At 45.4% G+C, this 13529-nt stretch overlaps 1 protein-coding gene across 2 annotated transcripts in view; it reads left to right on the forward strand.

Annotated features, from left to right (window-relative positions):
- Positions 1-13529, forward strand: part of RICTOR (RPTOR independent companion of MTOR complex 2) — a 90769-nt gene that overhangs the window by 33456 nt on the left and 43784 nt on the right. For both annotated transcript variants that reach the window (XM_040420948.1, XM_040420949.1), the window contains exon 10: positions 8837-8904. In XM_040420948.1, the coding sequence (XP_040276882.1) occupies positions 8837-8904 (68 nt within the window). The remainder of the gene's footprint in view (positions 1-8836; positions 8905-13529) is intronic.

Genomic DNA, 13529 nt, shown 5'->3' on the forward strand with positions numbered 1-13529 from the left:
CCTTTGGCCTACACATAGAGGCGTGAAGGGGTCAGGGGTCCTCGTTCTACAAAAAGGTGCGGGTCATACCTCTGGAACGAACACTTTTTTCTAGAATGAGGACCCCTGACCTCTTATTTTGTGAACAAGGACCTCCCCCACCAACACATTACTGTCTGGAGACATAGACCTGATATTGTTGAGCTACAAAAATAGCAGAGCAGACCGTGCTACGCTGTATCCGTAATGAACATTCATTTGTATAGGTGTTACAAAAGAAGAAGCGTAGTGCGGCCCACTCGGCTGTGTCTGTAGTCCAGGCCCGTCGAAGCGGGGGGGGGGGTTTCGTTCTGAGATGGAAGTACCCCTTCAATTCCATCCTGCCACATGCTGGCAAGTGCCCCGTGGACATTGCCACACCAGGCAGGTGTTCTGTCTTTTCTTTAGTAACCTAACCCCTTACCCTTCCAACGCTCACAGGTCATAATTATTGAACACTGGACCCATCAGATTGAAAGGGGGAGGGATAATGACGGAAAGGATGCTTCCCCGGCTTGACCATGCCCAGTGGGCACCTGCCAGCATGGTGCAAGATGGAATTAAAGGGCTTCTGTCACCCCACTAAACTAATTTTTTTTTTTTGGGCTATTTATAATCCCTATCCTGCGATATATCTATACATTATGTTATTAATAATTTTCGTTCAGTAGATTTAGCAAAAAACATACTTTTATGATATGCTAATTACCTTTCTACCAGCAAGTAGGGCGTCTACTTGCTGGTAGCAGCCGCAGAAAACCGCCCCCCTCCTCTTGTTGATTTGACAGGGCCAACCGCGATCTCCTCCTCCGGCCGGCCCTGTCAGCATTTCAAAAATCACGCGCCTGTGTTGATTCGGCGCAAGCGCTCTGAGATAAGGAGGCTCGCCTCCTCAGCACTCCCTCAGTGCGCCTGCGCCGATGACGTCTTCTCTTTCGGTGACGTCATCGGTGCAGGCGCACTGAGGGAGTGCTGAGGAGACGAGCCTCCTTATCTCAGAGCGCTTGCGCCGAATCAACACAGGCGCGTGATTTTTGAAATGCTGACAGGGCCGGCCGGAGGAGGAGATCGCGGTTGGCCCTGTCAAATCAACAAGAGGAGGGGGGCAGTTTTCTGCGGCTGCTACCAGCAAGTAGACGCCCTACTTGCTGGTAGACAGGTAATTAGCATATTATAAAAGTATGTTTTTTGCTAAATCTACTGAACGAAAATTATTAATAACAATGTATGGCAATATGGCAGGATAGGGATTATAAGTTCACAAAAAAATAAAAATTAGTTTAGTGGGGTGACAGAAGCCCTTTAAAGTTCATTTTTGCCACGGTGCCGCCGTGCTTGCATTTGTAGTTATGTGACCCATATATGGTTTAGTAGTGTGAGATTTGCTATCGGACTCCTTTTAAGCATTGTCTGTAAAACCTGTATAGATATTGTGTGTGCGGTACAATGCAGGCTACCTGCCATCCTGCTGCAGCCCATAGATATTGTGTGTGTGTGGTACAGTGCAGGCTACCTACCATCCTGCGCAGCTCATAGCCTGCGTTGGGCTGCGCAGGATGGCAGGTAGCCTATTTTGTACCACACACACAATATCTATGAGCTGCAGCAGGATGGCGGGTAGCCTGCATTGTACCGCACACACAATATCTATGAGCTGCAGCAGGATGGCGGGTAGCCTGCATTGTACCACACACACAATATCTATGAGCTGCAGCAGGATGGCGGGTAGCCTGCATTGTACCGAACACACAATATCTATCTGCCATCCTGCTGCAGCCCATAGATATTGTGTGTGTTACAATGCAGGCTACCCACCATCCTGCTGCAGCCCATAGATATTGTGTGTGTGTGGTACAGTGCAGGCTACCTACCATCCTGCGCAGCTCATAGCCTGCGTTGTACCGCACACACTATCTATGGGCTGCGCAGGATGGCAGGTAGCCTGTTTTGTACCACACACACAATATCTATGAGCTGCAGCAGGATGGCGGGTAGCCTGCATTGTACCGAACACACAATATCTATCTGCCATCCTGCTGCAGCCCATAGATATTGTGTGTGTTACAATGCAAGCTACCCACCATCCTGCCGCAGCCAACAGATATTGTGTGTGTGGTACAACACGGGCTACCACCAGGGTGCGCGGCCTGAGGTTGTCTCATACTTCTTTATTATTTTAATTACTTTCTGCCTATATAGCACATGTTTGGTTTGTTTCTCTGCCTGTTTGTGCTGTCTTAGCTGGAGGCATTGATTTGAGCTCTATGTATGTTGTCATTCATGTTCTCTCACATCTGCGTCAGGACTCAGGGGATGAAGAAGAAGGTTTTGTAAATGATTTCCAAAATGTGACCAGCTAGAGGTTTTGCATGCAAAAAATTAAGGACTCCTATCTTTGTGTATGTACGTTTTGACTGTGGGAATTGCAGGGCTCCTGTGGTTTAAACGCTAGGGACACCTTGGACATGGACAAAATTATTTTTCCCTATTACAAAAAATATCACATTACAAAAGTTTCAGGCTGCACTCTTCATTCCTTCATTCATTTCCAGTCCCCCTGCTACACAATATACACCCTACTCCTAGTTTCAGACTGTTCTCATGTGGATGTGTTCTTCCCAGTAATACATGCTGGATCTGTGTGTCCAAGATGCTGCTGTCTTTACTAGCTCTGATTTTTCAGCAGGGCTTTATTCCTAGACTGCTCTCCACTTTTACAAATTATGAGTGATCTCACCCCCCTTTTGTGTGGTTAACCCTCCCTCTCCCTTAGGTGCTCTGCTTTCTCTCTACTCTTGTACACAGCCTTTTGTGATTCTTCATATGCAAACCAGCTTTTTTGTGCTTTCCTTCATATATACAGCTTCCTCCTCCCCCTGCAAACTTTGTTGTGTGTGCATTTTTCCCTACCTTACATCCTGTGTGATTCCCTCCATATTCAGACTGTCTTTGTGTGTGCCTTTCCCTCTCTCTACAACCGTTGTCATCTGCTTTCCTTGGATGGCCTTTACTTATACGCTTACTAGTGCGGACACATACCTGCAGCTCTTTTCAAAAAACCTTTGATATTTGTTAATAATTTCCATAGCTGCCCACTTGTTTCAGAGTCTGTTTCCCGGGCCATTTATGTAGACTTAACCTGAAGCTGCTGGGCCCTAATCAAAATGTGCAACAGCCCCTTCCCTCACGTACCATGTGCAATTTATAATACTTGTGTATTCTTATGTGGCATTGGGGTCTGGTAGATGCCAGATTATCAGAACTTTTGCTTAAAGGGGTTGTCCAGGTTCAGAGCGGAACCCCGACATAAGCTCCCCTTCGTTTACTTACCATGTATGAGTGGAGCTTCTGAGCATTTTGTGCTCCGATGCTTCCCCTTGCCGTGCGCTGCATCACGCAGGACGAGCGCTGTTTCTTTGCTGCTGATGCTGTACCAGGCTTTTTCTCAGTATGCTAGGCGGAGGCTTCCGCCTAGCAGTGATCCTCTTGACGTCACCGACACTAATAGGCGGTCTTTAGCGCTGCCCTAGCCTGCAAATCAGCCTAGGTCAGCACTAAAGACCGCCCATGAGTGCAGGTGACGTCACCGGGAACACACCCCTAGGCGGAAGTCTCCACCTAGCATACCCATGTGAAGCCTTATACATCACCAGTATTTAAGAAAAAAACCTTGCCCTGTGCGATGTAGGGCGAGGGGGTGCATCGGAGCAAGGAATGCTCCAATGCTCCACTCATACATGGTAAATGAGTGAAGGGGCAGTTCTGAACCCAGGAGACCCCTTTAAGCAAAATTTATAACAATCAATTTTTCTTTGTCCCAGTGCCTCTAAAATGGGAAATGAAGCAAGTCATTAAAAATTCAGTATCATTTTGTGTCTACAGCTCTTATGAGACTGTCTCCGTGGTAACAGACTACAAACAAAGCCTTAGTATTCTGAACCTGCAGTCTTATTTTCTTTCCTGTATGCCAAAGTAAGGGTCCATTCACACGTCCGCAATTTCGCTCCGCATTTTGCGGAACGGAATTGCGGACCCATTCATTTCTATGGGGCAGCAATTCCGATCCCGAAAAAAATAGAACATGTCCTATTCTTGTCCACATTTTCTATTAATAAAAATTTGTGGTCACCTGGCCAGCCAAAAAATAGGAATAAAAAATGATCTAATAGACATATGTACCCCATCATCAGCAAAATAAAAGTTATGGTTGTCAGAATATGCAAATTTTATTTTTTTTAAAAACGCAGCAGAATGTTGTCTTGTATAGCTCGTGGTGTATGCCGTAACCTAGAGTATTAAAGTTGTATTTTTTTTTTCTCTCCACAAAAATAATAAAATAATACCCACATGGTATTGCAGAAAGCACAGCAAAATGTTCCTTATTAACAGCCCAGCCCTCCCGACCCTGCGCTGCCTCTGAGGCCTCAGCCGATCTCTGCTGGGCTGTGCACTGTTTGATATCACATGTGGCCCACTTGGAACACTGTATACTATGCATACGTGTCTTATCTTGGGTTATGCAGAGTTTAAGCAAGTTCTGTCTTACTCTAGGGTCATGTAATAACTGGATAACTAAAGAGGTTTTATTAAAGGCGTGGTAATAGCTGACAACAAACCGTCTTTATTGTGTTAGCAGGGTGAATCATACATTTAGTTTTATCTGCCCTCAAATTCCATTTTTTATTTATTTTTGTAAATTAGTTCAATATTCTGTGCTGATTAATATCTCCTTATCACTGTCAGTGGTTTGTTTTCCTGATGCTGAGATCAAAGTATATGCCATGATAAAATTCAACTTTCTGCAGTCACCACTAGAGGGAGCTCAGGAGATTACTACATACAGATATATACAGCCACCACTAGAGGGAGCTCAGGAGATTACTACATACAGATATATACAGCCACCACTAGAGGGAGCTTAGGAGATTACTGCATACAGATATATACAGCCACCACTAGAGGGAGCTCAGGAGATTACTACATACAGATATATGCAGTCACCACTAGGGGGAGCTCAGGAGATTACTGCATACAGATATATACAGCCACCACTAGAGGGAGCTCTGGAAATTACTGTATACAGATATATACAGCCACCACTAGAGGGAGCTCAGGAGATTACTGCATACAGATATATACAGCCACCACTAGGGGGAGCTCAGGAGATTACTACATACAGATATATGCAGCCACCACTAGAGGGTGCTCAGGAGATTACTGCATACAGATATATGCAGCCACCACTAGAGGGAGTTTAGGAGATTACTACATACAGATATATACAGCCACTACTAGAGGGAGCTCAGGAGATTACTGCATATAGATATATGCAGTCACCACTAGGGGGAGCTCAGGAGATTACTGCATACAGATATATACATCCACCACTAGAGGGAGCTCAGGAGATTACTGCATATAGATATATACAGTCACCACTAGAGGGAGCTCAGGAGATTACTGCATACAGATATATACAGCCACCACTAGAGGGAGCTCAGGAGATTACTACATACAGATATATACAGCCACCACTAGAGGGAGCTCAGGAGATTATTGCATACAGATATATACATCCACCACTAGAGGGAGCTCAGGAGATTACTGCATATAGATATATACAGTCACCACTAGAGGGAGCTCAGGAGATTACTGCATACAGATATATACAGTCACCACTAGAGGGAGCTCAGGAGATTACTGCACACATATATATAGAGCCACCACTAGAGGGAGCTCAGGAGATTACTGCATATAGATATATACAGTCACCACTAGAGGGAGCTCAGGAGATTACTGCATACAGATATATACAGTCACCACTAGAGGGAGCTCAGGAGATTACTGCATACAGATATTTACAGCCACCACTACAGGGAGTTTAGGAGATTACTGCATATAGATATATACAGTCACCACTAGAGGGAGCTCAGGAGCCTATTACATACAGATATATACAGCCACCACTAGAGGGAGCTCAGGAGATTACTGCATACAGATATATACAGCCACCACTAGGGGGAGCTCAGGAGATTACTGCATATAGATATATACAGCCACCGCTAGAGGGAGCTCAGGAGATTACTACATACAGATATATACAGCCACCACTAGAGGGAGCTCAGGAGATTATTGCATACAGATATATACATCCACCACTAGAGGGAGCTCAGGAGATTACTGCATATAGATATATACAGTCACCACTAGAGGGAGCTCAGGAGATTACTGCATACAGATATATACAGTCACCACTAGAGGGAGCTCAGGAGATTACTGCACACATGTATATAGAGCCACCACTAGAGGGAGCTCAGGAGATTACTGCATATAGATATATACAGTCACCACTAGAGGGAGCTCAGGAGATTACTGCATACAGATATATACAGTCACCACTAGAGGGAGCTCAGGAGATTACTGCATACAGATATATACAGCCACCACTACAGGGAGCTTAGGAGATTACTGCATATAGATATATACAGCCACCACTAGAGGGAGCTCAGGAGATTACTGCATATAGATATATACAGCCACCGCTAGGGGGAGCTCAGGAGCTTACTACATACAGATACAGTTGAAACCAGAAGTTTACATACACTATATAAAAAGACACATATGCAGGTTTTTCTCAATATCCGACATGAAATCATAATAAACCTTTCCTGTTTTTGGTTAATTAGGATTACCATAATCATTATTATTTGCCAAATGCCAGAATAATCAGAGAGAGAATGTTTCAAGACGTCTTTATTACTTTCTGAAAAGTCAAAAGTTTACAATACATTTCATTAATTTTTGGTACCATTGCCCTTAAACTGTATGTCTTGGGTCAAACGTTTTGGATATCCTTCCACAAGCTTCTCACAATAGTTGGTCAGAATTTGGGCCCATTCCTCCTGACAAAACTGGTGTGATTGAGCCATGTTTGTTGGTCTCCTTGCTCGCACCTGCCTTTTGAGCTTTGCCCATAAATTTTCAATAGGACTGAGATCAGGGCTTTGTGACGGCCGCTCCGAAACATTGACTTTGTTATCCTTAAGCCACTTTGTAACCAGTTTGGCAGTATGCTTCAGGTCATTGTCCATTTGGAAGACCCATTTCCGCCCAAGCTTTAACTTCCTGTCTGATGTCTTGAGATGTTGCTTCAGTATTTCCACATAATCTTCTTCCCTCATGATGCCATCTATTTTGTGAAGCCCACCAGTCCCTCCTGCAGCAAAACCACCCCACAACATGATGCTGCCACCCCGTGTCTCACAGTTGGGATGGTGTTCTTAGGCTTCCAAGCTTTTTCCTCCCAACGTAAGGATGGTCATTATGGCCAAAAAGTTCAATTTTAGTTTCGTCAGACCACAGGACATGTCTCCAAAAATGTAGGTCTTTGTTCCTGTGTGCATTTGCAAACATGAATCTGCCTTTTCATGTGTCTTTTGGAGTAATGTCTTCTCCCCGGCAGAGTGGCCTTTCAGCCCATGCTGATACAGTCCTCGTTTCACTGTGGATAGTGACACAATCTTAACAGCTTCCGCCATCATCTTCACAAGGTCTTTTGCTTTTGTTCTTGGGTTGATATGCACATGTCGGACCAAAGCACGTTCATCTCTGGGACACAGAACCCGTCTCCGTCCCGAGCGGTATGATGGCTGGACATTCCCATCTTGTTTCTACTTGCGTATAATTGTTTGTACAGATGAACGGGGCACCTTCAGGTATCTTGAAATTGCACCCAAGGTTGAGCCAGACTTGTGCAAGTCCACAATTCTCCTCCTGATATCTTGGCTGATTTCTTTAGACTTTCCCATGATGCTACACAAAGAAGCAGTGTGTATCAGGTCTGCATTTATATACATCCACAGGTGTCTCTAATCAACAGAAGCCTCCAAACACATGACATCATCATATGGGCAGTCCAGGATTGTTTAAAGACATAGTAATCTTAGTGTATGTAAACTTTTGACATTGCAGAAAGTAATAAAAATGTCTTAAAACATTCTCTCTCTCTCATTATTCTGGCATCTGGCAAATAATAATAATTATGGTAATCCTAATTGACCAAAAACAGGAAAGGTTTATGGTACTTTCACACTAGCGTGGAACTGCCTGCCGGACCTGGAAATCCGTATGTAAACGCATAGCATTTGTTTCCGGATCCGAATCCGTCTGACAAATGCATTGAAATACCGGATCCGTCTCTCCGGTGTCATCCGGAAAAACGGATCCAGTATATATATTTTTTCACGGTCTGCGCATGCGCTGACCGGAAAACCGGAACCTTCAATGCGATAATTTACTGAAGACTTGGTACTGGATCCGGCATTAATACATTTCAATAAATGTTCTCGATATAGGTGCGAGTCCCAACGGTGGGACCCGCACCTATAAGACATTGTCCATGATGAGACAACCCCTTTAAGATCTGTTCATAAAGAATTATTAATCAAGCCACAATCCAGTGTAATTGCAAAGTATCCCGTGTAATTGCAGCAAGCAGGGGTCTTGAAAACTGTAAATTGTTAGAGGAAGTGTTTAAGAAAAATACGAGTATTGCATGTCCTATAAGACGCCTTATAACTGCTTGGTGCTTGCCATATTCCCTATATACGGATCAGGGATCTATATTACGTGCGATTTGCAGCAGTTGCAGGTACATTTATTTTATATCCATAAGTCCCATCGAGCTCCATGTACTGTGAATGTAGATCAGAAGATGACTGTCCTGTTGCTGTCCTCGCTTTTGCCGTTGATTCCTACACACCTTTTATATGTGTTGTGATTTGCAGGGCAGGATTAACCTTTTGCTTTTTTACTTCTCCAGAGAAGACCGAGAGGCCAGATTCCAGGCAAGCAAATTGGGGATTGTAGCAGCATTCCGGTCGTGGGCAGGTGGGTGCCAGTTGTTATGACCTTGCTGAGCCGCAGTAACTTCAGTGTGAAGAAAACGTTAAAACTCTTCTGTTTTGCTGGTCGCAGGCAGATGTAAACCCTGATACCCGGATTTAAGGAGGTTGTCCACTTTTTACTATTGATGACGTATCCTCCAGATAGGTCATCGATATCAGATCTGCGGGGCTTTGACTCCCAAAACCCCTGCCGATCAGCTGGAAGTGGTCATATGAGCGCTGCCTTCTCTACTCTGTTTACCTGCTCGCTGCAGCATTTCCAGTGGTGAGGAGGTGTAATTACAAGTATTCACTTCTATGGGACGACTCTATAGTATTCACTGGAACAGATGGAGCGGTTACATAGAAGTGAATGGGGATGCCATACTTGTAAATACACCTGCTCACCACTGCAATTGCTGCGGCGAGCAGGTAAACAGAGCAGAGAAGGCAGTGCTCGTACAAAGCGCTGCCTTCTCTTCAAACTACTGATCGGCGGGGTTGCCGGGAGTCGGACCCTCCCCCCGATCTGATATTGATGACCTATCCTGAGGATAGGTCATCAATAGTAGAAAGCGGACAACCCCTTTATCCATCTTGGTGCCATGAGCAAGCCTGACCATGGTACTGTGTGCTGCACTTGTAGCCTTGATCGGCCTCAGCTGCCATCATTCTGAAGGACCAGATAAAGATCCCCTCTCTCTTGTAAAAGTCTATTAGGGCACACCAGAGGCCGTAGTATGGAAGTATATTTTATTTAAAGGAGTTTTCTGGGATTCTACTGATTGGTGGGTGTTTCAACACCGGAGAGATGTTTTGAGAAGGCACCGGGACTCCTCTGAGTGCCGTGGCCTTCTCTCATCTCGCCAAGCACAGCGCCATACATTGTATAGTGGCTGTGCTTGGTATCACGCTCAGCCCTATTCTCTTCTATAGGACTGAGTGCCATACCAAGCACAGCCACTATACAATGTACAGCACTGTGCCTGGTAAGCACAAAGAAGGCTGCACGCTCACAGGAGAACCGGTACCTTCACAAACAGCTGATCGGTGGGGGTCCCATGTGTCAGACCCCTACCGATCAGATACTGATGACCTATCCTGAGGATAGGTCATCAGTAGTAAAAATCCTGGAAAACCCCTTTAAAAATGATGTCTCTTTATGGGATTTAAAATAAAAAAAATACAAAGATTACACACAACACATTTTTTTAATAAAAGAATACACTCTGGAGTGGTCCTCAAGGGTTAAAGTAATGGTGGTTAAATTTTTTAAATTTTATTTTTTGTTTGACTCATAGTTTAGGGTCCTGAATGGAGGAACCTCCATCCTGTAACTCAGGTTCCTTCAGCTTTCGCGAACTCCTGACTCTTCCCATCTGTTATATGACCACCACTAGTCATTTCTGCTATTCAGGAGTCTGTGAATGCTTGGTGACAATCCTCGGGGTTGCTGTATTATCACAGAGCAGCAGTTGACACGTACAGGGACAGCTGTGTCACCTCTCAGGGCTGTGATGGTGTAAATGCTGCTAGTTACCAGCTAGGAAGATCCTGTCATTACCACGGGCTGATGTGTGAAGTGCCTGCTCCTGGTGCTTTCACACCTTCTCTGAATGTGCAGATGATTTCCTGTGAAGCACAGTCCATCTATATCTCAGCCCTGAGGTGCAGGTTATTTTGCTATATGCAGATGTTTTTGTCTTTTTTTGCTCATTAGAACAACCTTTGTACACAAGATCTTGAGAAGGATCTGTATTTAAATGTATTCACACAACCATTGCCCAGAATTGGGAGCCATCTTCCAGAACTGCTTCTAGCTTCATGGGTGGATCCTGTCTACTCTGTATTCTTCATTGTTAGACGCCCCTTATGCTGTTCCTTATGAGTGGAGCCTTCCTGCCCAGTTCTTTTCATGGGTGGAACCTCCATAGGAAAACCAGATAATATTCAGCGTTCATAAAAGTCTACCCTTATTAAATCATGGTTAAAACATCCTTGCTGTGCCACATAAATGTCCTGATTAGCTGTTCTTTCTCTATACATTTTCTTTGAACCTTCCCTACCCTGTACTCTTCGTGGGTGGATCCTTCCTACCCTGTACTCTTCGTGGGTGGATCCTTCCTACCCTGTACTCTTCGTGGGTGGATCCTTCCTACCCTGTACTCTTCGTGGGTGGATCCTTCCTACCCTGTACTCTTCGTGGGTGGATCCTTCCTACCCTGTACTCTTCGTGGGTGGATCCTTCCTACCCTGTACTCTTCGTGGGTGGATCCTTCCTACCCTGTACTCTTCGTGGGTGGATCCTTCCTACCCTGTACTCTTCGTGGGTGGATCCTTCCTACCCTGTACTCTTCGTGGGTGGATCCTTCCTACCCTGTACTCTTCGTGGGTGGATCCTTCCTACCCTGTACTCTTCGTGGGTGGATCCTTCCTACCCTGTACTCTTCGTGGGTGGATCCTTCCTACCCTGTACTCTTCGTGGGTGGATCCTTCCTACCCTGTACTCTTCGTGGGTGGATCCTTCCTACCCTGTACTCTTCGTGGGTGGATCCTTCCTACCCTGTACTCTTCGTGGGTGGATCCTTCCTACCCTGTACTCTTCGTGGGTGGATCCTTCCTACCCTGTACTCTTCGTGGGTGGATCCTTCCTACCCTGTACTCTTCGTGGGTGGATCCTTCCTACCCTGTACTCTTCGTGGGTGGATCCTTCCTACCCTGTACTCTTCGTGGGTGGATCCTTCCTACCCTGTACTCTTCGTGGGTGGATCCTTCCTACCCTGTACTCTTCGTGGGTGGATCCTCCCTACTCTGTATTCTTCATAAGTGGGTCCTGCCTACTTTGTACTCATAATGGGTGGATCATCCCTACCCTGTACGCTTCATTGTTGGATGTTCCCTGACATGTTCTCTTCGTGGGTTGATCCTCCGTACTCTGTATTCTTCACAGGGGAATCCTACCTACTTTGTACTCTTCATGGGTGTTTCATCCATACCCTGTAATCTTTATGGGTTGGTCCTTCGTACCCTGTATTCTTCATGGGAGGATCTTTCCTACCCATACTTATAATGGGTGGGTATTCCCTACCCTGTACTCTTCATTGTTTCCTGCCATGTTCTCTTCATGGGTGGATCCTTCCCACCCTGTACTTTTCGTGGATTGATCCTCCCTACTCTGTATTCTTCATAGGTGGATCCTGCCTATTTTGTACTCTTCATGGGTGGATCCACACTGTCTTGTTCTGTTCGTGGATGGATCATCCCTGCACTTTACTCTTCATTGTTGGGAAGTCCCTGTCTTGGTCTATTTAGGGGTGGAGATTGACTGTCCAGTTCTCTTCATAGATCAAGCTGGACTGCCATGTTCTCTTCATAGGCGGAACCTCCCTACCCTGTTCTCTTCATAGGTTGACCTTCATTACCCTGTTCTCTCCATTGGTGGATCCCCACTACCCTGTACTCTTCATGGGCAAATCCTTCCTGTTCTTTTTATGATTGGATCCTTCCTACACTTTACTGTCAATGGGTAGATGTGCACTGTCTTGTTCTGCCCTGTTTTTTTTCAGAGGTAGATCCTCCTTATCTTATAGCCTTCATGAGTGCATCATTTCCTTCTTTTTCTTATCATGGGTGAAGCCTGACTATCCTGTTCTTTTCATGGGTGGATCCTTCCTGCCCTGTACTCTTCATGGGTGTATCTTTCTTGTTTTGTTCTCTTCATGGGTAGAGCCTCTGCTATGTTCTCTTCTCAGGTGGAGCCTCTGCTATGTACCCTTCATGGGTGGAGCCTCTGCTCTGTACTGTTCATGGGTGGAGCCTCTGCTATGTTCTCTTCTCAGGTGGACCCTCTGCTATGTACCCTTCATGGGTAGAGCCTCTGCTATGTTCTTTTCTCAGGTGGAGCCTCTGCTCTGTACTGCTCATGGGTGGAGCCTCTGCTCTGTACTGTTCATGGGTGGAGCCTCTGCTATGTTCTCTTCTCAGGTGGAGCCTCTGCTATGTACCCTTCATGGGTAGAGCCTCTGCTATGTTCTCTTCTCAGGTGGAGCCTCTGCTATGTTCTCTTCTCAGGTGGAGTCTCTGCTATGTTCTCTTCTCAGGTGGAGCCTCTGCTATGTTCTCTTCTCAGGTGGAGCCTCTGCTATGTACCCTTCATGGGTAGAGCCTCTGCTATGTTCTCTTCTCAGGTGGAGCCTCTGCTATGTTCTCTTCTCAGGTGGAGCCTCTGCTATGTACCCTTCATGGGTGGAGCCTCTGCTCTGTACTGTTCATGGGTGGAGCCTCTGCTATGTTCTCTTCTCAGGAGGAGCCTCTACTATGTACCCTTCATGGATGGAGCCTCTGTGCCTTTCATAGGTGGAGCCTCCCTGCTCGGTTTTCTATATATTTTGGACCTCCCTTCCTAGACTTCTATGTAAATAATGGCCTGTAAGAACAGCTGTCAGAGGCAAGACTCTGGGTCACCAAGACAAGGAGTGATGCATTTGGTTGACATATGTAGACATGAGGACATGATTTGGAGCAGTGAACAGAAACAATGACTGGAATCATTATAACTTCCATACAGAATCATATGTGCATGCTATAATATGTTATACCATGTAACTTGGCGTGTTGTACTGTATATAG

This window comes from Bufo bufo, chromosome 2 (assembly GCF_905171765.1).
Source record: "Bufo bufo chromosome 2, aBufBuf1.1, whole genome shotgun sequence".
NCBI lineage: Eukaryota > Metazoa > Chordata > Amphibia > Anura > Bufonidae > Bufo > Bufo bufo.